At 39.2% G+C, this 22,851-nt stretch overlaps 1 protein-coding gene across 3 annotated transcripts in view; it reads right to left on the bottom strand.

The window, feature by feature from the left end:
* Positions 1-22,851, bottom strand: part of PRKG1 (protein kinase cGMP-dependent 1) — a 1,303,224-nt gene that overhangs the window by 10,824 nt on the left and 1,269,549 nt on the right. For all 3 annotated transcript variants that reach the window (XM_069567846.1, XM_069567847.1, XM_069567848.1), the window contains 4 exons: positions 17,568-17,707; positions 16,063-16,152; positions 4,232-4,373; positions 2,191-2,354 (listed from right to left, as the gene is read on the bottom strand). In XM_069567846.1, coding sequence (XP_069423947.1) covers positions 2,191-2,354; positions 4,232-4,373; positions 16,063-16,152; positions 17,568-17,707 — 536 coding nt within the window. The remainder of the gene's footprint in view (positions 1-2,190; positions 2,355-4,231; positions 4,374-16,062; positions 16,153-17,567; positions 17,708-22,851) is intronic.

Here is a 22,851-nt window from a genome sequence, read left to right on the forward strand (position 1 = left end):
CTTTTGGCACTGAAAATACTATTGAGAAGGTTGAGGCCAACTTTAATTCAGTCCCATCCCATATATGAAATGCTTTTGTAGCTTAGAGACCCATACGATTATGTTATTATTTCTATCACTGAATCTAGCAAATTACGCTAGGACACATGGTGGTGTTATTACTCTGAATCTGTCTCCCCATGGTCACTGCCGATCAGAAGGATCCCCTGAGTCAAGTCTGTGTCGTGGGTTTTCTGTTACCTAATTGAGTATGCTTCCTATCACATCGGTAATCATCTCCTCATATCCATAGCAGACAGAGGAGCCGGGCAGTTCATGAGGCCAGAAAGAGCTGGGGACATATAGTTGTTTTTCCTGTTTCCTTTGATATCTGTATCTTCTTTCTGTAACAATTTATATATCCTTTTTTTTTCTTTCCTTTTCCATTATTTTTCCTAAGTCTGTTTACTCTCTCCCTGGTTGGGTTTTCATTGCTATTATTCTATTTTCTGTTGCTTATATATGATTTTATGTTGCTTATAATCTGATTTTCAGCTTTGTACTGTTCCTGAACTCTGCAGGTTTACAACTTTTGTCATCTATGAACACTCAGATGTCTTTGAAGATATATTTTTTTAAAGAGCTCATGCTTAACAGCCACAGAGAAATTCTAGATCAGTTAGTCTGAACTCTTCCTATGTTTCTTTGAATCATTTCTCCTGTATATTACTTAGCTACCTTTGCCTATATATCTTTCATCTAAAATTAACAGAAAACACCAATAAAGTCTATTAATTTGAAGTCAACATAAATGTTTCAAGAGTAGTGAAAAAAACCACCACATAACTATTCCTGGCAATGGTAGTACTAGGAGTAGCTGTTAGAATTAATGAAGTGCTTCTTATGTCCTAGACTTTCTAAGTACTTCATAGAGTCATTGTATCTTCATAACGGTGAGACCAAAAGTGCCATCTTTCTCATTTTCACTATAGCTACTAGGTTTTCATAAGTAATTCGTTATGTTACACTGCATGCTTCTTCTTAGATCTGAATTATTGGGATGGTCTTCAAACTAGCTTCCCCATCCTTCCAATTTGCTCTACACATTACCACTAGATTGTTTTTCTTAAATACTGTAACACATGTCACTCCTTTATCAGAAACTCTTCAATGACTGCCTCTCTGGATGGAGTCCAAACACTCAGGCATAGCACTCATTATTGTTGAAACGTGACTCTTACTGATCTTCCGTCATTTCTTACCATCAGCCCTTTTCATGTCTTTGTGTGGTACTCCCCTCTATTTAAGCCATACCTCTTCTGCCTGGAAAGTGCTGTACTTTCCATTATTCTTCCTGTGAGATCCAGCTAGTCCTATGTGCTTCAAAAGCCTCCCCGGACAAATTTAACCTTCTTCTGAACTCTTTACTTCATAATGACCATGATCCTCTTAATCATTGTGCTGAACGAGCCCAAGCCTTCGTGGTGTTATTTGTTTTTCTTTTCCTTGAGTTTATGATCTGTTTTATACCTGGTTGTATCTGTAGTACCTTTTTTAGTTGTTGGTTACTACAATATTACACAACAGATCTGCATTCACATTTCAATTAGATATAACAATTGCTAACAGGTTCTCTTCCATGAAAAACAGACTATATTTTTATGACTATCATCTTTCTTGCTGACTAAATGACTAGGCTCAGATCTCACAGAAAGACACTAGATCCTTCCACATTCACATATATATAAATAATGAGACCAAGAGTTGATGTTGAGTTTGTGGCACTCATCTGACTCATTTTAATTTTTGCTTTAAGAATCTCTGGTTATCTGCTGCTGCTGCTGCTGCTGCTAAGTCGCTTCAGTCGTGTCTGATTCTGTGTGACCCTATAGACGGCAGCCCACCAGGTTCCCTCATCCCTGGGATCTCCAGGCGAGAACACCGGTGTGGGTTGCCATTTCCTTCTCCAGTGCATGAAGGTGAAAAGTGAAAGTGAAGTCGCTCAGTCATATCCAGCTCTAAGTGACCCCAGGCAAGAGTACTGGAGTGGGTTGCCATTGCCTTCTCTGTGGTTATCTGCATAATTAATTATAAAGTGTGGTAACAAGACCCGTGAAAGAACTTTAAGAGCCTGATCAGAGGGACACAGGCAGGAGGGAGTGGCTGTTTGCTGGCCTATCTTTATCGGCAGTTCCCTATCAATGTCCATACCTGCCAGTCAGAAGCTCGTACATGAGGATTCCCAGTGACCAATAGTCGGCTGAGATGTCATGGCCTTTGTTCAGGATGATCTCTGGGGCCACATATTCTGGAGTCCCACAAAAAGTCCATGTTTTCTTTCCAAATCCTATTTTCTTTGCAAAGCCAAAATCAACCTTACAAAGAGAGAAACAAGATATTTCAAGCCACTTTCGATTAAGCTTAAAAGTGGAAAAGTTACTTTGTTGAAGTATACTGATGATAATCATAAAATGAAAACGGACGCAAACTATTGCAGTCCTGTCTTCTAAAAGGACTCATCTCTATATTTCAAACAAACAAACCCTTCCTGATCAGTTCAGTTTCAACAGGAAAAGTGGAAATCTTAACATAGGATAAAATTCACATCATCGAAGATAAAGGCAAACCTTTCTTTGCAGAAATACTTTCCATTTTTCTTTCTTTCATGCCAGTTGAAACTGGGGCATAAACAAATAATTTGTCCTTTACTTGGACATATTTTCCAGATATCTACTGGATTTAATGAAGTTGACAATTCATTTTCTATTAATTGAGAAGCTATTTTGATTGCTGAAGGAGCTGAATAACAAAGTTATGGAACCAATAACTCTGCCTTTAGGAAACAGACAAAATTGAAATGTAGTCTGCATTGTCCTAGAAAACTTTGAAGGAGGAGCCTCAAATGCAGAAAACCTATTTTTTCTAAAGCAACTGGTTGAGAATACAAATAATAAATTGCCATTAATTACGTATTAATGGCATATAAATTTCTTTGAAAACCATAGTTTGAATAAAAATTCCCAAAACTTGAAAAGTAGAATCAGGGACTGAAAGATGCAAAGTCTACAAAATTTATGCATTTTAAAATAAGAGAACTTCCTTTCTACAGTAAATCTTTAGAGCTCTTGACCAATTTTATTATTACTAATATTATTACTAACATGGACTGGATAACATTGCCTGTAAAGCCCATTTTTTCCCACTATCATTATTATTATTCTTTGGCTGTGCTGGGTCTTTGTTGCAGTTCAGGGGCTCTTCATTGCTGTATGAAGTCTTTTCTCCAGTTGTGGTGAGCAAGGGCTTCTCGCTAGTTGCGAGGTGCGGGCTTCTCATTGCAGTGGGTTCTGCTGTTGCAGAGAATGGTCTCTAGGACACAAAGGCTCCAGTAATTGTGCGGCATGGGCTCAGCTACTCCATGGCATGTGGGATCCCCTGGACCAGGGATCAAACCCGCGTCCCCTGGATCGGGCCTCCCAAGCCCCGGGCCACCAGGGCTGCCACATTAGCAATATTCTTAAAGCTAAAATGATGATTCTCCATAAGACAGATACCTATTCCCTCTGGATGTCAGAAAGCCAGCTACGAAAAGGACTTCTATGAAGCTTTTCCGGGTCTGAGGATACATGTGATTAAGCATGATTAACACCTATTTAAGGGTGTTTTGCCAGGATTTTATTAATTCAAGTGAAGTGAAGTGAAGTGAAGTAGCTCAGTCGTGTCCGACTCTGTGCGACCCCATGGACTATAGCCCGCCAGGCTCCTCATCCATGGGATTCTCCAGGCAAGAATACTGGAGTGGGTTGCCCTTTCCTTCTCCAAGGGATCTTCCTGACCCAGGGATTGAATCCGGGTCTCCCGCATTGCAGGCAGATGCTTTAACCTCTGGGCCACCAGGGTCCCCAACCATTAGTGAAATGAAACCTAAAACTACACTGAGACGCTGCTTGCTCACTAAAATGGCTGACATTAACGACCAACAACGACAAGTGTGTCAAGGACGTGCTGCCAGGAGGAATGCAGAATGGGACACAAGCTTTTGGCAATGCTTGGCATTCAAAGCTAGCCAATTTAATTTCTCATAACTTTATTAACTTGAACGAAGAGTCAGTTGAAAACAGGAATGCTGAAACCTGTTTTTTAAAATATTATATATTAAAAGAAAAATGAGATTGTAATGTTTACAAATGAACACAGCTTCAAAAACTAGTATTTAAAATGCAGGCAGAAACCATGTGTGAAACATACTGACCAGTTTGGCATAACCTCGGTGATCTAGGATGAGATTTTCAGGCTTGAGGTCCCTGTAAATGATGCCTTTGGAATGCAGATAGGCAAAAGCTTCTACCACACACGCTGTATAAAATCTGGTTGTAGAATCTTCAAACGACCCCCTGAGATACAGAAAACGGGGAATAAAAGTATGAAAGAAATTAGTTTGTCTAATAAGTTTGAATTTCTTATTTCACTCTATTCCTATGTCAAAACTTGACCCCAAAGACCAACGCCCTGCTGTCCAAATGCCATATGGCTAACACTGCATTGGGTTTTAAAAACCAGTTAAGGGTTAAGTTAAGGAATTGTTTGCTCTTATGAGTCAGATTATTAAATCTAACTTCCTGAATACACTGAAGAAGAGGTCAGCCATTTACCATGTTTCATGTTGGATTCCCCCCAACAACCCACTACTGTCTAAAAAGGCACAGTTACAGAGAGGTAGGCAGAAGAGAGGCAAATCCTATTTAAGACCCTGTCTACCAAGGGGTGTTTTTTAAAGAAGGGAGTATTAGTATAGTCATATTTATTCTTAGCTTGCTTTTTGAATCTTTCTAAATAATAACAGATATAATTCCTGAGAAGGTGAATAAAAAATGTTTTCAAAGAACCACTTTGGAAATGAGTTACAATGCTACTGTTAAGAGCATATCACAATCTAAGTATTCTTCTTATTTTAATATATTTATTCCGTTAGATAGTTTGCTGTGCTGGGTCTTAGTTGTGGCATCTGAACTTGTAGTTGCAGCACGTGGGATCTAATTCCCCGACCAGGGATCGAACTTGAGCCCTCTACATTAGGAGCACAGACTGTAAGTCACTGGACCACCAGCAAAGTCCCTATGTATTCTTCTGTTTGAAACTTCTGCCAGGAAGACAGACATATCTATTTCCTGTGCTTAGTTCAGTTCAGTTCAGTTCATTCACTCAGTCGTGTCAGACTCTTTGCAACCCCACGAATAGCAGCACGCCAGGCCTCCCTGTCCATCACCATCTCCCAGAGTTCATTCAGACTCACGTCCATCGACTCAGTGATGCCATCCAGCCATCTCATCCTCTCTCGTCCCCTTCTCCTCCTGCCTCCAATCCCTCCCAGCATCAGAGTCTTTTCCAATGAGTCAACTCTTCGCATCAGGTGGCCAAAGTACTGGAGTTTCAGCTTTAGCATCATTCCTTCCAAAGAAATCCCAGGGCAGATCTTCAGAATGGACTGGTTGGATCTCTTTGCTGTCCAAGGGACTCTCAAGAGTCTTCTCCAACACCACAGTTCAAAAGCATCAATTCTTCGGCACTCAGCCTTCTTCACAGTCCAACTCTCATATCTATACATGACCACTGGAAAAACCATAGCCTTGACTAGACAGACCTTAGTCGGCAAAGTAATGTCTCTGCTTTTGAATATGCTATCTAGGTTGGTCATAACTTTTCTTCCAAGGAGTAAGCGTCTTTTAATTTCATGGCTGCAAAAACCATCTGCAGTGATTTTGGAGCCCCAAAAAATAAAGTCTGAAACTGTTTCCACTCTTTCCCCATCTATTTCCCATGAAGTGATGTGACCGGATGCCATGATCTTCGTTTTCTGAATGTTTAGCTTTAAAGCCAACTTTTTCACTCTCCTCTTTCACTTTCATCAAGAGGCTTTTTAGTTCCTTTTCACTTTCTGCCATAAGGGTGGTGTCATCTGCATATCTGAGGTTATTGATATTTCTCCCGGCAATCTTGATTCCAGCTTGTGCTTCTTCCAGCCCAGAGTTTCTCCTGATGTACTCTGCATATAAGTTAAACAAGCAGGGTGACAATATACAGCCTTGACATACTCCTTTTCCTATTTGGAACCAGTGTGTTGTTCCATGTCCAGTTCTAACTGTTGCTTCCTGACCTGCATACAGATTTCTCAAGAGGCAGGTCAGGTGGTTTGGTATTCCCATCTTTTTCAGAATTTGCCACAGTTTATTGTGATCCACAGAGTCAAAGGCTTTGGCATAGTCAATAAAGCAGAAATAGATGTTTTTCTGGAACTCTCTTGCTTTTTCCATGATCCAGCGGATGTTGGCAATTTGATTTCTGGTTCCTCTGCCTTTACTAAAACCAGCTTGAACATCAGGAAGTTCACGGTTCACATATTGTTGAAGCCTGGCTTGGAGAATTTTGACCATTACTTTACTAGCATGTGAGATGAGTGCAATTGTGCGGTAGTTTGAGCATTCTTTGGCATTGCCTTTCTTTGGGATTAGAATGAAAACTGACCTTTTCCAGTCCTGTGGCCACTGCTGAGTTTTCCAAATTTGTTGGCATATGGAGTGCAGCACTTTCACAGCATCATCTTTCAGGATTTGAAATAGCTCAACTGGAATTCCATCACCTCCACTAGCTTTGTTCATAGTGATGCTTTCTAAGGCCCACTTGACTTCACATTCCAGGATGTCTGGCTCTAGATGAGTGATCACACCATTGTGATTATCTGGGTCGTGAAGGTCTTTTTTGTACAGTTCTTCTGTGTATTCTTGCCACCTCTTCTTAATATCTTCTGCTTCTGTTAGGTCCATACCATTTCTGTCTTTTATCATGCCCATCTTTGCATGAAATTTTCCCTTGGTATCTCTAATTTTCTTGAAGAGATCTCTAGTCTTTCCCATTCTGTTGTTTTCCTCTATTTCTTTGCATTGATCGCTGAAGAAGGCTTTCTTATCTCTTCTTGGTATTCTTTGGAACTCTGCATTCAGATGTTTATATCTTTCCTTTTCTCCTTTGCTTTTGGCCTCCCTTCTTTTCACAGGTATTTGTAAGGCCTCCCCAGACAGCCATTTTGCTTTTTTGCATTTCTTTTCCATGGGGATGGTCTTGATCCCTGTCTCATGTACAATGTCACGAACCTCATTCCATAGTTCATCAGGCACTCTATTTATCAGATCTAGGCCCTTAAATCTATTTCTCACTTCGCCTTCTTATCAGAAGGAAAGTGAAAGTCACTCAGTTGTGTCTGACTCTTTGCGCCCCCATGGACCATATAGTCCATGGAATTCTCCAGGCCAGAATACTGGAGTGGGTAGCCTTTCCCTTCTCCAGGGCATCTTCCCAGCCCAGGGATTGAACCTAGGTCTCCGCATTGCAGGCGGATTCTTTACCAGCTAAGCCACAAGATAGAGCTAAAAGATAAATAGATGGAAAAAGATAATTAATTGGAAAGGAATGTTTAAACTCAATTATGGTGTTTAGCAACAAAGCTCTTTGTCTCTCTTTCTCTATGTGTGTTTATTTAATGAAATAACAAAAAAGGAAAAACCTTATCATCTAATGTTAACTCCTTGGCTCTAGGGCAAAACTTTTATACCTTACCCCATCCTCCCACCATGGAATCCCTTCGAAAGATAAACTGCCTCTCCCTCCTCTTCTTTCTCATACAGTAGTAAATGCAATTACATAATTTCATGAAAATTCAAGAAAATTAGTGTGAACATTAGCTCATTAGCTCTTGGGGTGGCTAAGATATAACAGGAGAGCAGGTTTAGGGGCACGTACAAAGTAGAGACCTGGAATTTGCTTTCATGAGAGTCACTGATACCAGTTTGCATTTTGCTCACATTTACTTCTTTTTCAGTGTTGAGGAGTAAATTCTAACAAACTAAAAAGTAGAATATGGCTGCTATTCTGCAAAACTAATCAATGACTCTAAGCCTAAGGCAACCATCTTTCAAGTCATGTTTTAGAAATAGGTAGCCTCCTCCAGAAAGTTCTAGTCTTCATTTCAACTACTGATGTCCCCTAGCTGTCACTGAAATAATTAGCTCTTTCCAAAGGGAATGTCTTTTCTTGAAACACAATTTGCGGCTTAAGTAATATCTACTTCTTAGAATCTTAACTATAATAACTAAGTTCCTAGTACCCTTCTACAACAACACCTGAGTGGAACAATTTGAACGTACAAGGACAATCAAAAGTTTCACTGAGAATGAGCGCATGCTCAGTTGACCACTGCATTGATGTTAGGAAAGGAATGGTATGGAATATGCTTTGATTATCTTTTGACTTGGAGCTATCTTTGCAGAACTAGCACTAGATAATCCTGCGTAACTACGTGCATTTGCGTTCAGTCATGTCTGACTCTTGGCACCATCATGGACTGTAGCCCACCAGCCTCCTCTGTCCATGGGATTTCTCAGGCAGGAATACTGGAGTGGGTTGCCATTTTCTCATTCAGGAGGTATTCCCTAATCAGGGATTGAACCCATGTTTCCTAAGTCTCCTGCATTGCAGGCAAATTCTTCACTGCTGAGCTATCCGGGAAGCCCTGACACTATATAATCCTGTGTATTGCAAAAGAGATAGCGTAGTACCTTAAGGGTTCTTTCTTCTTTGACCTTAATTATGTTTGTCTATCAAGAGCAGCATATTTCTTTGAGATATCATTTGTCTGAATTAGTGAAGTTCAACATTCAGAAAACTAAGATCATGGCATCTAGTCCCATCACGTCATGGGAAATAGATGGGGAAACAGTGGAAACAGTGTCAGACTTTATTTTGGGGGGCTCCAAAATCACTGCAGATAGTGATTGCAGCCATGAAATTAAAAGACACTTACTGCTGGGAAGGAAAGTTATGACCAACCTAGACAGCATATTCAAAAGCAGAGACATTACTTTGCCAATAAAGGTCTGTCTAGTCAAGGCTATGGTTTTCCAGTAGTCATGTATGGATGTGAGAGTTGGACTGTGAAGAAAGCTGAGTGCTGAAGAATTGATGCTTTTGAACTAGAGAAGACTCTTGAGAGTCCCTTGGACTGCAAGGAGATCTAACCAGTCCATCCTAAAGGAGATCAGTCCTGGGTATTCATTGGAAGGACTGATGCTGAAGCTGAAACTCCAATACTTTGGCCATCTGATGCAAAGAGTTGACTCATTGGAAAAGACTCTGATGCTGGGAGGGATTGGGGGCAGGAGGAGAAGGGGACGACAGAGGATGAGATGGCTGGATGGCATCACCGACTCGATGGACATGGGTTTGGGTGGACTCTGGGAGTTGGTGCCATGATTCACGGGGTTGCAAAGAGTCGGACATGACTGAGCAACTGAACTGAACTGAACTGATGTGTAGCTGATTAATATACAGCTTTAAACAGAGTGCTATATACAACCTCAATCCCCTCTCAATGGAGAGCATTGCAAAGAAAAATCCAAACAAAAACAGTACATGGAATTGGGCTTTGTCTTTTTTCACATTACATGCCTTATTTTGATAAGAAAATTGATTACTTCAATGTAATAAGTAAGTGAAGTCACTTAGTCATGTCCAACTCTTTGCAACCCCATGGACTGTAGCCCACCAGGCTTCTCTGTCCATGGGATTCTCCAGGCAAGAATCCTGGAGTGGGTTGCCATTTCCTTCTCCAGGGCATCTTCCCAACCCAGGAATCAAGCCTGGGTCTCCCGTATTGCAGACAGATACTTTAACCTCTGAGCCACCAGGTGGGCCTTTTCCAAAGCCTACAACTCTTGCTTCCTGTTAGAAGAGTTACCTCTGCCGTTGCAATGCTGAGCAACGGATATGTTTCCCTTAATATTTCATTGTTAATAAAACAGAACCAAGGTGTAAAGAGAGAATACGCTTAATGAAAGATCAATTTCTCATGGCATCTCTGCTGAATGATATTCATATTTAGCAGAAATACAAAATAATCACTAGAAACTCAGATTCATCAGAGGAGGTGAAAGGTTAGTAATGTGAACTCTGAAGCAACGTCCTGGACTGAAACCTGAGTTCCACTTACTGTTTAAACAACTAACTGTGCCTCTCTGGATCTTAGTGTTGCCGTGTTCAAAATGAGGCTAATAACAGAAATTTTCTCTTTGGGTTGTTGTGGAGGTACAAAAAATTTGCAGTGTGTATTAAAATAAGTGGCTGGCACACATCTGGTACTCAGTAAATAGTTGCTGTTAGTGTATATGTGTGAGGGACTCCCCTGGTAGCTCAGATGGTAGACAATCTGCCTTCAATGTGGGGGCCCAGGTTTGATCCCTGGGTTGGGACGACCCCCTGGAGGAGGGAATGGCAGCATCAAAAACTCTTCTTTAGTGTCACCAGTGTCTTAATCCAGGAAAAGTGACTGATACAGGACCGTCTTTTGGGGATGGGAGTGGGGAGTTTGCAACTCTAATTACTGTTATTACTGAGACATTTGCTGTTTTCACTGTAAGGGCTCACTTTGAGTCAGCTCTGAAGACTTTTCTGCTCATCTCTGTTCTTTTCACTTCCTCCATGCCTCTCACAAGTGTATAGGTGAAAATCATCCTTTTACAGTCAAAACCTTCCTTTTTCCACCATGAAGGACTGACGTATATCATTGCGTCTTTAGTTGGATGACTTGGTTCTGAGCCATTTTGGAATTCGGACGGCTCTAGAAAGCTGGTTTCTAGTTCTTCAGATCTGGATTGAGTATCTTTTATATATATATATATATATATATATTTGCAACTGATTTTAAAAATTAAATAAAAATTTGTCTCTAATCCATTTTAATGTTATGTGACAAGTCAATATAATATATGCACACAAAATGTTTACAGAAACAGTTTCATCACTAAACATTCAATGTAGGGAATCTGAATTTTAAAATACACTTTTGGAAAGCAGTCAAAAAGCATAGCATTAGGCTGATTCACAATGAAAAATTACCATTAGAATTGGAAATGACAGTGTAAATTTGATTTAAAACAAAAATGAAAGCTTGTTTTATCAACAGAAAGTTGCCTAAAGAAATAAATCGTTGCCCTATAGAGCTCTCTGAAATAATAAATTATGCCTTGACAGTTGGGTCATTTCAATTAACAAGTAAGGAAAAGGCTCTTGTATCCTCTGTGGGAGTGAGTAGGTATTTTATCTTAGCTAGATGGCAGTAAATAACAACAATTTGATTCTGGGAATTTGAGGGTTCAGTTCAGTTCAGTCGCTCAGTCGTGTCTGACTCTTTGCGACCCCATGAATCGCAGCACGCCAGGCCTCCCTGGCCATCACCAACTCCTGGAGTTCACTCAGACTCACATCCATCGAGTCAGTGATGCCATCCAGCCATCTCATCCTCTGTCGTCCCCTTCTCCTCCTGCCCCAATCCTTCCCAGCGTCGGAGTCTTTTCCAATGAGTCAACTCTTCGCATGAAGTGGCCAAAGTCCTGGAGTTTCAGCTTTAGCATCATTCCTTCCAAAGAAATCCCAGAGCTGATCTCCTTCAGAATGGACTGGTTGGATCTCCTTGTAGTCCAAGGGACTCTCAAGAGTCTTCTCCAACTCCACATTTCAAACGCATCAGTTCTTCGGCACTCAGCCTTCTTCACAGTCCAACTCTCACATCCATACATGACCACAGGAAAAACCATAGCCTTGACTAGACAGACCTTAGTCAGCAAAGTAATGTCTCTGCTTTTGAATATGCTGTCTAGGTTGGTCATAACTTTTCTTCCAAGGAGTAAGTGTCTTTTAATTTCATGGCTGCAGTCACCATCTGCAGTGATTTTGGAGCCCCCAAAAATAAAGTCTGACACTGTTTCTAAGAGTTATGTATACTTAATATACTTAAAATTTAATCACTGTGTTTAATCAGCTTGTCATAAACCAAGTCCTGAAATGGCAGGATGAAAAAGACAAAGCATCTCTTACTGAAGAATAAGTTCCTTCTTTTCATTAGTGAGTACATAAACCTGAAGCATCATGCTACAGGTTTATTGCCAATTTTTAAATTAGGGAGGCTAAATTATCATGAAAATACTCATTTCCTTAAAAGTAATTTCAACCCCACTAAGAAATGACACATTTCCACCTAATGGTTCATCTAAGATGGAATTCAAGTAATCTCCTTCCATAAAGTAGCTGAAAAAAAGGAGAATGTATATAAAGTTACTTGCTGGCTTATAAAACATACCCAGGAAGAGTAAAGACCAGAAATGAGATGTGAAAATTATGGCTTCTCATTTGATATATTCTATGGTAGCTCAGCTGCTAAACATTCCACCTGTGATGCAGGAGATCCCGTTTCAATTCTTGGGTCAGGAAGATCCCCTGGAGAAAGAAAAGGCTACCGACTCCACTATTCTGGCCCGGAGAATTCCATGGACTCTATAGTCCATGGGGTCACAAAGAGTCAGACACAACTGAGTGACTTTCACTGAACATATACTTTAAAAAATGCTAATAGTTTATTATATTTATATTCATTATAATATATAAACTAGTAATATTAATATGTAACATATAAATACTAATGCTATATAATATAGCCTAACATAAGTGTATATACTTACCATATTAACCACTTACATTTTTAAGAAAGTTGCAATGGTTGCTAATTCTGTAACTGTTATAGAGGAGAGGTGAATACAGTTTGCACCAATCTATTCCAAATCATGGAACAGAATTTGTGGGGAAAAGTCATAAACTAGAAGATAAAACATGATATCTAATGAAGAATATACTAGGGAAATAACTGCAAGAATTAACCTTTCAGTGCCATAGTTCATATTTCAAAGATGAGAAAATATTTAATAGTCCTCAAAACCTATTTGTAAATACGGTATCAATTCTTGCTGCTGCTAAGCCACTTCAGTCGTGTCCAGCTCTGTGCGACCCCGTAGATGGCAGCCCACCAGGCTCCTCCATCCCTGGGATTCTCCAGGCAAGAACAATGGAGTGAGTTGCCATTTCCTTCTCCAATGCATGAAAGTGAAAAGTGAAAGTGAAGTCGCTCAGTTGTGTCTGACTCTTAGCGACCCCATGGACTGCAGCCCACCAGGCTCCTCCATCCACGGGATTACTTTTTGACAATAAATGCCCAACACTGCCCAGTGTTCTTTTTCTATGCTGATGAGAAGAAAGAGTGAGAAGCAAGAAATGGTCAGCTCAGCTGGGAGGTAAAACAAGGAGGATGCCATTGCTATTAGAGACTTCCTGAGCTAAATCCCTGAGGCTCAGGGGTCACACAAGCCTGTCTTCAGATTAACTTGATGACCAGTACATTTTCTTTATGCTTTCAGAATAGCTTCTCCCTTACTACTATTTACTGGGACATGAGAGGAAAATTAAATTGAACAGTATGGTTTGTTTTGAATACGGATATTTTATATACACTGTGACTAGTAACATAGTTTTCTTTTTCTTTTTTTTTTTTTGGTTCTAACAATTAATGTTTAGGATTTTCTGCCCCAGTTTAAACAGCAATGAGAAAGCCAGTCTGTGACAGTATTAATTGGAGCCTGGATATCCAAAAGTATGTTTTTCCTCCAGCAATTTCTTGAATAGGAAAAAAAAAAAATCTCTTGAATAAAAGTAATAAGGCTACCAATGTATATAAGAAAGTTGGCAGAGAACAGTGACTCTGAGATTATTTCATACGTGTTAGCGCCATTGCTTTTAATGTCTGAATCTTTAGGAAACATTAGGTAACTGCTGTTTCTCCAGAGCATGCATTCTTGAGGAGTATTTAAAACACTGGGGAGACTTAGCAACTTGTATCCCAAACCCAAGGATGATAGAAGGGAGAACAAAGGGAAGGTTCAAAAAGCAGCCTGGTAGAGGTAGAGAAAGGACCGTCACTGATCTCCCTCCGTCCTCTCCTCCCAAGTGAAAGTGAAGTGAAAGCTGCTCAGTCTTGTCCAACACTTTGCGACACCATGGGCTATACAGTCTATGAAAGTCACCATGCAAGAATCCTGGAGGGTTGCCATGCCCTCCTCCAGGGGATCTTCCCAACCCAGGGATCAAACCCAGGTCTCTCGCATTGCAGGCAGATTCTTTACCCGCTGAGCCACCAGGCAGATACGCTACTTCTTAATAGCATTCCTTTGCTACCCTGATAGATCAAAAACACATCTCACTTGTAAGCCTTGGCTAGCATTATGTACCTAAAAAAATGAAGAATCAAAGTAAGTAAGGAGAAATATGAAATATTTTGTTTCAAAAAATAAGTTGAACATTGATGCCTATGCATGTTTCAGTGGACTTTAGGTTAACATTTAATTATTTTTTTAACTATTAAAAATTTTTTTATTGTTGTTTGTGTCTTGTTAAAGAAGTTAGTAGGAGTTTAAGATAGTTGTTACTCTGCCTAAGTGGCTTATAATTGCTTTAATATTTACTTCTACCTGCAAATCTCCTATTCTAATTAGAATAAAGTAGGGAAGAGATTTCAACTACTTCAGTGGATTGAAAGGTCAGGTCAAAAATAAGATAGTAGAAGCATATTAGGATAGACCATATGTTAACTCACAAATCAGAATATTAATTTTGTGCAATAGCCTGTAAGTTATGAGGCATGGGACCACATTTATTTGATTTATCCATTTTATCCCTGGCCTCTATCACAATTCCTGACATATAATCTGTACCCAAATATTAACTGGAGAAGGAAATCATTTGCTGTGACATAATAGCTCAGTACAGATGTTTAACCCTTTCCCCTCATGCCAAAATGGTATATTCCCTAATAGGTTTATTTATCTTGAATTTAAGAAAATATTTGTGTAATAAGACACAGTGAGGTAAAAAGAAATCCATTTGACATATACAAGTAAGGCAATAAAAGACCTGAGAAGGCACAAAGACAGGAAGGTACCATGAGGATATAACTAGGAATGAGACTTTAATGCAATAGTTTACAAAGAACTGGCTGTTCTATTTGGGGATATCTACAAAATAACAAATTGTCAAAAAAAATAACATGGCTTTCTGGCAACATCAAGGCTGTCTATCCCTGAGTCTCAAAGATGTTACCTGATGAAGGAGAGTCTGTGGGGTGAAACTGGAACAAATAAAGAGATGTCTAAAGATGAATGTTCAAAGGAACAAAGATGCCTTTTGAATAATCATTCACAGAAAATATGCTGTTTTTTTTAAGTAAATATTTAAAGTTGCTAATCTTCCAGGACATTTTATAGATTATTTTTTAAAGACTGTTAGTTAGATAAATAGGAATTAGAAAAGTAATTTTGCATTATTAAAAGAAACAGGCAGTAACCAGACCAGCTTTACTTGTCCTGAAAGGGCAAAAAAGGAGTAAATCTAAGTTAGATTGGTGGGATGAAATACTGCTTATAAGTTGATTCATTTTCTTCCCAAGATCAGGTATGAAATGAAAAGGATGGCTGGAAATTCTGTTAATTTTTAAATCAAAGAATGAAAACAAAGTGAAGTTGCTCAGTTGTGCCCGACTCTTTGCGACCCCATGAACTGCAGCCTGTCAGGCTCCTCTGTCCATGGAATTTTCCAGGCAAGAGTACTGGAGTGGGTTGCCATTTCATTCTCCAGGGATTGAACCCGAGTCTCCCGCATTTCAGGCAGATGCTTTACCATCTGAGCCACCAGGGAAACCAAAGAGAAATGTAAAAGTAAAGAAAAAAGTTACTTTGGAAAGAATTCTTATCTCGAGAATGAGTAGAACAATTCAATGACCGTTAATACAGATTGCAACTATAAAATAACTTTAATTCTCTTCATCGTTAACAGCAATGAAGTGAATTCTGGGCACACAGTTGTCTGATTATGATATTCACACTAAACTAAGGCCTCTGTATGTACCTTGACAGGTACCATTTTTAAGACGGACTAATCCTATATCATTGGTTACAAATCTGAAACAGTAAGTTTCGTATTCACATTAAATCATATGTGTATTGTGGCCAACAATGGGTTGTGGCCCACAGCTACTTTACATTTTGAAATAGAAGCATATATAAAATGTAAATGTCTTTTATAATAATTCACTCTCCTTACAAACCATCACCATCAACTACATTTTCACAGACATGATAAAAATTTCTTAAAACTTACCGATCCCTGAGAATGGTCCAGAGCTCTCCACCTAGGCAAGCTTCCATCAACATATACAAATATTTGCTGTCCTTAAATGTTCTGTATAATCTGTGAATTGCAAACAGAAAAACAAGAATTATAAACATTACTGTTTTTTAAAAGCATGTAAATATTTTTCATTGCCCAGATTATAGTCTTACTCTTGATTTGCCAAACTTGAAATTTTATTAAAAGACTGAGAAGGATCTAAATTCATAAAGAGGGAAAAAGAGGTTATGTTTATGATTTATACACTGTAGGGCATAGATTCTCCTTTGAAATGTGTGGTGTTCAGTTGCTTTAGTCATTGCTGACTCTGCGATCCTTTGGACTGTAGCCTGCCAGGCTCCTCTGTTCAAGGGATTCTGCAGGCAAAACTACTGGAGTGGGTCACCATGCTCTCTTAATCCCAATGATTATGGACCAAGAGGACTTTTTGGGATTCCTCTAATTCCAGTTTGGCTAACATTTCAAGCATGGCCTCTTGAGCGCTATTTACTGGTAATAAATATGCGTAAACATAAACATGCATAAACACGGATATACAGTGATGACACTTTAAAGTACAGGTGTGCATGATATTTTGCACTGGTCACTTAAATTCTTGTGACACCCTGTTTTCAGCAAGTGCCACTGGCAAATTAACTAGAAAATCTTCTGCATATATTAAAAGAAAAATCCCACTGCCATCTCTATGAGTGCTCTCAAACACTGAGATGGAACAGTCATTTCATTTTTTAAAGTCTTCAAAAAATATTGAAATAAAGAATATTCAAGGTAAAATAGTTTGAGTTTTGGTATTAATAATTTGTCTTTCAAGTACCAGAGGTCTATGTAGAGTTCCAGAATAACGGAGAATAAAAATGGAACATTAGGAAGTCTGATTTTTCCTTTAGGAAAAACACATTTTTTTTTGGTCAGAATCTGATTCTCATTTTTAAAAAATCAGTATTTTAGTGCTTTCTTATTTAGTGAAAACTTTCTTAAAATCTGATTTAAAAATATGTTTCTTGTGTGTGAATCTAATGTACAACAGTGAGTGCACATGGTAGAGAGTTTAGCGGTTGCTTTCCCACTTGGAATGGGGGACTTGAACCCTTGGGCAGGGTCCTTGTTGTTCAGTAGCTAAGTTGTGCCTGATGCCAGGCTTCCCTATACATCACCAACTCCCGGAGCTTGCTCAAACTCATGTCCATTGTGTCGGTGATGCCATCCAACCATCTCATCCTCCGTCGCCCCCTTCTCCTCCTGCCCTCAATCTTTCCCAGCATTGGGGGCTTCTCTAGTGAGTCAACTCTTCATATCAGGTGGCCAAAGTATTGAGGCTTCCACATCAGTCCTTCCAATGAATATTCAGGACTGATTTTCTTTAGGATTGACTGGTTGGATCTCCTTGCAGTCCAAGGGACTCTCAAGAGTCTTCTCCAGCACCACAGTTCAGAAGCATCAGTTCTTTGGTGTTCAGCCTTCTTCATGGTCCTTACCTCACTATGAAGTCAGAATGAGCCCCCTGCATGATCTGCTTCTCCGAGCGGATGTGTTCCTGCTGTCTTGTGTCCACGATGTGGCGTTTCTTGAGAATCTTCATTGCAAAGGTTTTGGATTCTTCACTTTTTAACTGGACCTTAAAGAAAGTCAGAAGGGAGTAAGTGAGAAAAAAAATCTACAGAGTTAATATAACAATGCATTCTTAGCTCCAAACTAACAGGTGCATGGCATGTTGAAATGATGCCCCGAACACTGCCTGTGTCATGATAAAGGCTGTCTGGAGCTGGATTTGAAATCCAGGACTCACAGACATTGCCCAGTCTCATTCCACTGGACCTGACACATTTTCACCAACTGGATTCCCAATTAATTTTGTGCCCACTGGGATTAGAAGAGGGCAAGTGTATTTGATTCTCTTTGTATTATTTCATGTCATTTCATGTTATGTGTTTGAGATACTTTACCATTTTTCTCCTTGAATCAGAAAAGTAGAAATAAAAACTAATTGCTTCTCTAATTTTATTACTTCTAGTGAGTTTTGAAAAAGTTAGGCCATATGGTCCTATATGATTTTCCTCTTTAGTTCTAGTCCACAAACACTTCTAGAGTTATTTAATTCAGTTACAGACCCTTGTCTCTGCCGAGACTGAAAATTTATGTACTGTTACTTCTTTTTATCTCAGTCTTTCCCTTCTCTCCAGTTAAAGAAAAAAGAGATGGTAATAAGATTTTTTGTTTGTTTTTAAAAAGATTTTGGAAACTACTTTCCTTTGTCTTCTCAAAATAGGTATGATGGCTTTAATCCTCTCTGACCTTGAACTTTACTCCATGGTTATACTAACTAGGAGACCTAAGCTGAGCCTTGGTGTCCCCAGTGCTTCCAAGCCTCTGTTGCAGCCCCTCTTGGTTCTTGGTGACTCTGGAGGGGCTTGGGTCCTCCAGATGCCGTTCCAAATATAGGTGCTAGTGTTCACTGTTTTACAAAGAATTCAACAAGGTGACTTGTAAAGAGGAGAGAGAGCAGAGCTAATCACCTAACATAAGTTATCATCTAGTGCTCTCAGGACAAAGAATCCTCAAGATAATACTAAACAGCCCACGTTTTTCTGAACTAATGAAAGCTCTGGAGAAATAAGACAACGAGCCATTTCTGCTTTTCAACAGAAGTATGAATTGCTTACAGCTTTAGCTGCAAGGATGGTGAAGGTTCTCAGTGTCTTGTTCATGTACACATGGACAGGCTGAATTCAGCTGAGAAGACATTAATGTGGCAAGGTCTTTAGAAGAAAACATGAAGACACTTCAGATAAAGAGGCTTCAGTTTGCTGCCAGTATTTGAGAATCTATGACAGGTTAGAAGGGAAAATGGATATTTGAAAATGCCTTAAATAGCTAAAGGCCCTTTATGCCGTTTGCGATACTTGGTGAGATGATAGATTAGTGTGATGCAAAGGAACTCAGTTATAGTTTGGAGCAGAATACAAAATGTGAAAATTCACTTCTGAAAGAAATCTGGACAGAGAAGAAAGATGGCATGAAAAATGAGCTGTGTCAGAATACTAACATTCACATGGATGGACCTAGAGATTGTTACCGTGAAGTCAGTCAGAGAAAGAGAAATGTCACAGAATGTCCCCTATGTGCAGAATCTGAAAGGAAATGATACAAATGAACTTATTTATAAAACAGATACAGAATCACAGACTTAGAGAACCAACTTATGGTTGCTGGGGGAATGAGGAGGAACAGATAGTTGGGGAGCTTGGGATGGACATGTACACACTGCTGTATTTGAAATGCACAGCCAACAAGGACCTACTGTATAGTACAGACAACTCTGCTCAATGTTAGTGTTAGGACGGGAGGGGTTTTGGGGCCGAATGAATACATGGGTATGTATGGTTGCATCACTCTGCTGTGTGCCTGAAACTATCACAATATTGTTAATCAGCTATACTACAATATATAATAACAAGTTAAAAAAGAGTATTAACATTCAGAGAAGAAATCTGATCATATTCCCTCTTTAGAGTCTTACCCAGATAAACGTGAAAAGTAGGTCACACAATGTAACAATTACTCTCTCTAGAGATGTTAACATTTTAACTTGTGTATAGGTTAGGAAGAAAGAACTCTGGCTTTAGGGTGACAGGTCTGGACTTCAATCCTAACTCCACTTAAGGTCTCTCTCTCTTATCTTCTTGGGCAGCTGAGTAACTTCTCTGAGCCCCAGTTCTGGCTGAGGATACCACCACGTACTGTATGGAGTTAACTGTGACCTTACATGAGAAAGTACCGCCATACGGGCATTTGTTGTTGTCTCTCTACACGTGTCTTGGGTAGCTCAAATGTTATCCTTAAAACAAAGCTAGATCATGTTGTTTCTGTGCTCAAACACTGCAGTGGCTTCCCAGCTCACTCATGATAAAGACAAAGCTGTCACAGATGCCTACAAGGCCCTGCTTCATTTGAACTCCTGCTCCCTGTGAGCCATGCTCCCTACTTGGGTCACTGTGTTCAGGTCACACTGGATACCTTGCTGCTCCTTGAGCACAACAAGCAAGCTCCTACCTCAGGCCATTTGCCCATGCCTGCCTAAATATTCTCCCACAGTTATCCTCCGGGCTTGCTGCTCAGTTTCCTAAATTCTCTGTTCAAATGTTTCCTTACTTAGAAAGTATCTCCTCACCCCAGTCTACATAAAAGAGAACCACCTACTCCCTTCCCTTTTGCAGTGTTCTATAGCTCTATCACAAGCTCTATTTATTCTGTATTTATCACACCAAATATTTATTCTGATTGCTGGTTTAGTATCTGTCTCCTTTCACTATTCTGTAAGCAACCCAAGACTGGGGATGTTTTTGTTCACTGTGCCTGACATAGAATAAATGCTCATGAAGTATTTGTTGACTAAGTGAATCAAAGAAAGAGTGAAATAAGCCATGATGACTTATCCCTGACAAAGCCACAAGAGAGCGGGCACCTTAGCACCATACTGTGTATATCTGAGCTTAACAGGATAGAGCAAGGGAACTTATAAATGACAAGTATATAGCATTTACTCTTTTTCTTCTTTCCAAAACTGCCCTTATGCATAAGAAGGAAGAAAAGATTTCCGTATGCTGATATGGCATAGAAAATATGCATACCAAATATCTATATAATTCAGCTCTGAATTTTCAGTTTTTATGCTTACAACATGTTTTCTTAACCTTCATTTTTCCTTGAATGACTAAGATGTGGTATTATTCCCAGCCACACAGCCTACTACATTAATAACATCATCTCTAGGATGTCAACTGAATTTTGGGGACAGTTGTCCATCTGCATCTAAATACAAAATATATTTACGAAGTGTTCAATAGAAATGTGTTCACTGATATATTAACAATGGTCTCTTAGGGAGATTTTTAGTTGATTTAGTTCTTTTTAACTTTTTGCAAATGGTTAATTTGTACAGTTAGCATATCTCACCTATATGATAAGTGAAAATAATGACTCTGGTCATGGAAAAATTTTTAGAGTCTCTTTTAAATCAGAATAGCTATTTATTCTGACTCTCTCAAAGGATTCTAGTAGAGTGGAATCCACCCTATTAGGATTCCATGAATGCAAAGACCTTGAGAAGTTGTGTGCAGTAGGATAACAGCCTATTCAAGTTCAGGCTGAACCACACTAGTCATATATTTAAAGAAAATACCTTATTTTTTTAATTTCAACACAAACTCTGAGTAAGTTACAGCAATTTGTATTAAGTAAGTCTAAACTATTGTGCTTTATTATGAAGGTGTTTTCACAAAACTAATCCGTGAAAAATTTCAAGGTGAAATTTAGTTTGCTTTTTATTTGTCCTATTAGCCAAATTAATTATTTGGCGGCTCAGTGATAAAGAATCCACGTGTAATGCAGTAGATGCAGGTTCAACCCTTGGGTCAGGAAGATCCCCTGGAGAGGGAAATGGCAACCCACTCCAGCATTTTGGCCTGGGAAATCCCATGGACAGAGAAGTCTGGCAGGCTACAGTCCATGGAGTGACAAAGAGTCAGAAACGACTTATCAACTAACCCACCACCACCCAATTAGTTATACCAACACCGCTTGTGCCAATTTGAAATAATGATGATAATGATTTTATAGCAGGTCAGCTAGAGATGACAGTGTTGAGTGTGAACACAGGCAGTCAAAAGAGAAGGAAAGGAATGCATACTTTCCTTCTTTTGCTCAGGAATCCTTCCCAGCCTGGTTGGTCAGGCATGATTCCCAGGTCTGTCTTTGCAGGTCATTCCAATACCACCTAGATGTACAGGCTAAAGCGCTGGTTGAGAATGTGAATTTTGAAACTTGTCTACCTTTGCTTAAATATCAACTTTTTTCTTTTTTTTCTTTGGATTGTGGTCCTGGACACATTTCTAAAACTCTATTTCCTCATCTGTAATATGGGAATATTCTTACCTGTGAGGAAGAAATAAAAGGGCCTATACATCAAACATAGTGTTTGGAAGAGAGAACACATTCCGTTAGCTGCTTTTATTCTTTTGTGCTTCTTAGTTTGATAGTCTCTTCAGGCCAAAGCAATTTTGTCAAAATATTATCCACTATAGGAATGAAATTTTGAACCAGTTTGTATTCCCAACCTACCTACTTCACTTCTACCCAGTGAATAAGCAGCAGATTGAGAGGCTTTAGGTAAAAGATTGCTGACCCTTGTACCACACTGGTTTCTTTCTCAGGAATTCTAGGAAGGAAACATGAATTAAAAAATGCGAATACTCAATATCTTTCTTCTGTTTTTTATAAGTAATGCTATGTGTTATATCAGAAATTAAAATTAGCAAAAGTTTCATTTGTATAAAAAGTTATTTTAACGTGAACCACTGGGTTGCCATTTGAAGGAATATATACTTGAGCAAGGTGAATCTTAATATGGGAATTTTCGACAAAGATTTTGACACATTCTTAACTATCAGGCTCTATCTGGTACCCAAATAATATGGACCTGAAGATGAGAGGCAGTACCACCAGTATTTTAAAGAGCTTGGCAGACACAATTGCTGGCTATACTTAAATATGTGCTTTCTTTTATCCGGGACAAACACTTGCTTTATAAAGGCTTGTCTCCTTGTGGACCTAATTCCTTACACCTACTAGGAAAGAGGGTTCTGATCAGAGCAAGGTTAAAATTAGCTCAGTGCAATGACTAGGGGCTGGTCCTTAGAATCTACTTGGCCGCTCATCTATTGAACCTTTTTATTAACAGTGCATAGTTTATTTAGCACTATA

The sequence above is a fragment of the Ovis canadensis genome, chromosome 22 (assembly GCF_042477335.2).
Source record: "Ovis canadensis isolate MfBH-ARS-UI-01 breed Bighorn chromosome 22, ARS-UI_OviCan_v2, whole genome shotgun sequence".
Taxonomy (NCBI): domain Eukaryota; kingdom Metazoa; phylum Chordata; class Mammalia; order Artiodactyla; family Bovidae; genus Ovis; species Ovis canadensis.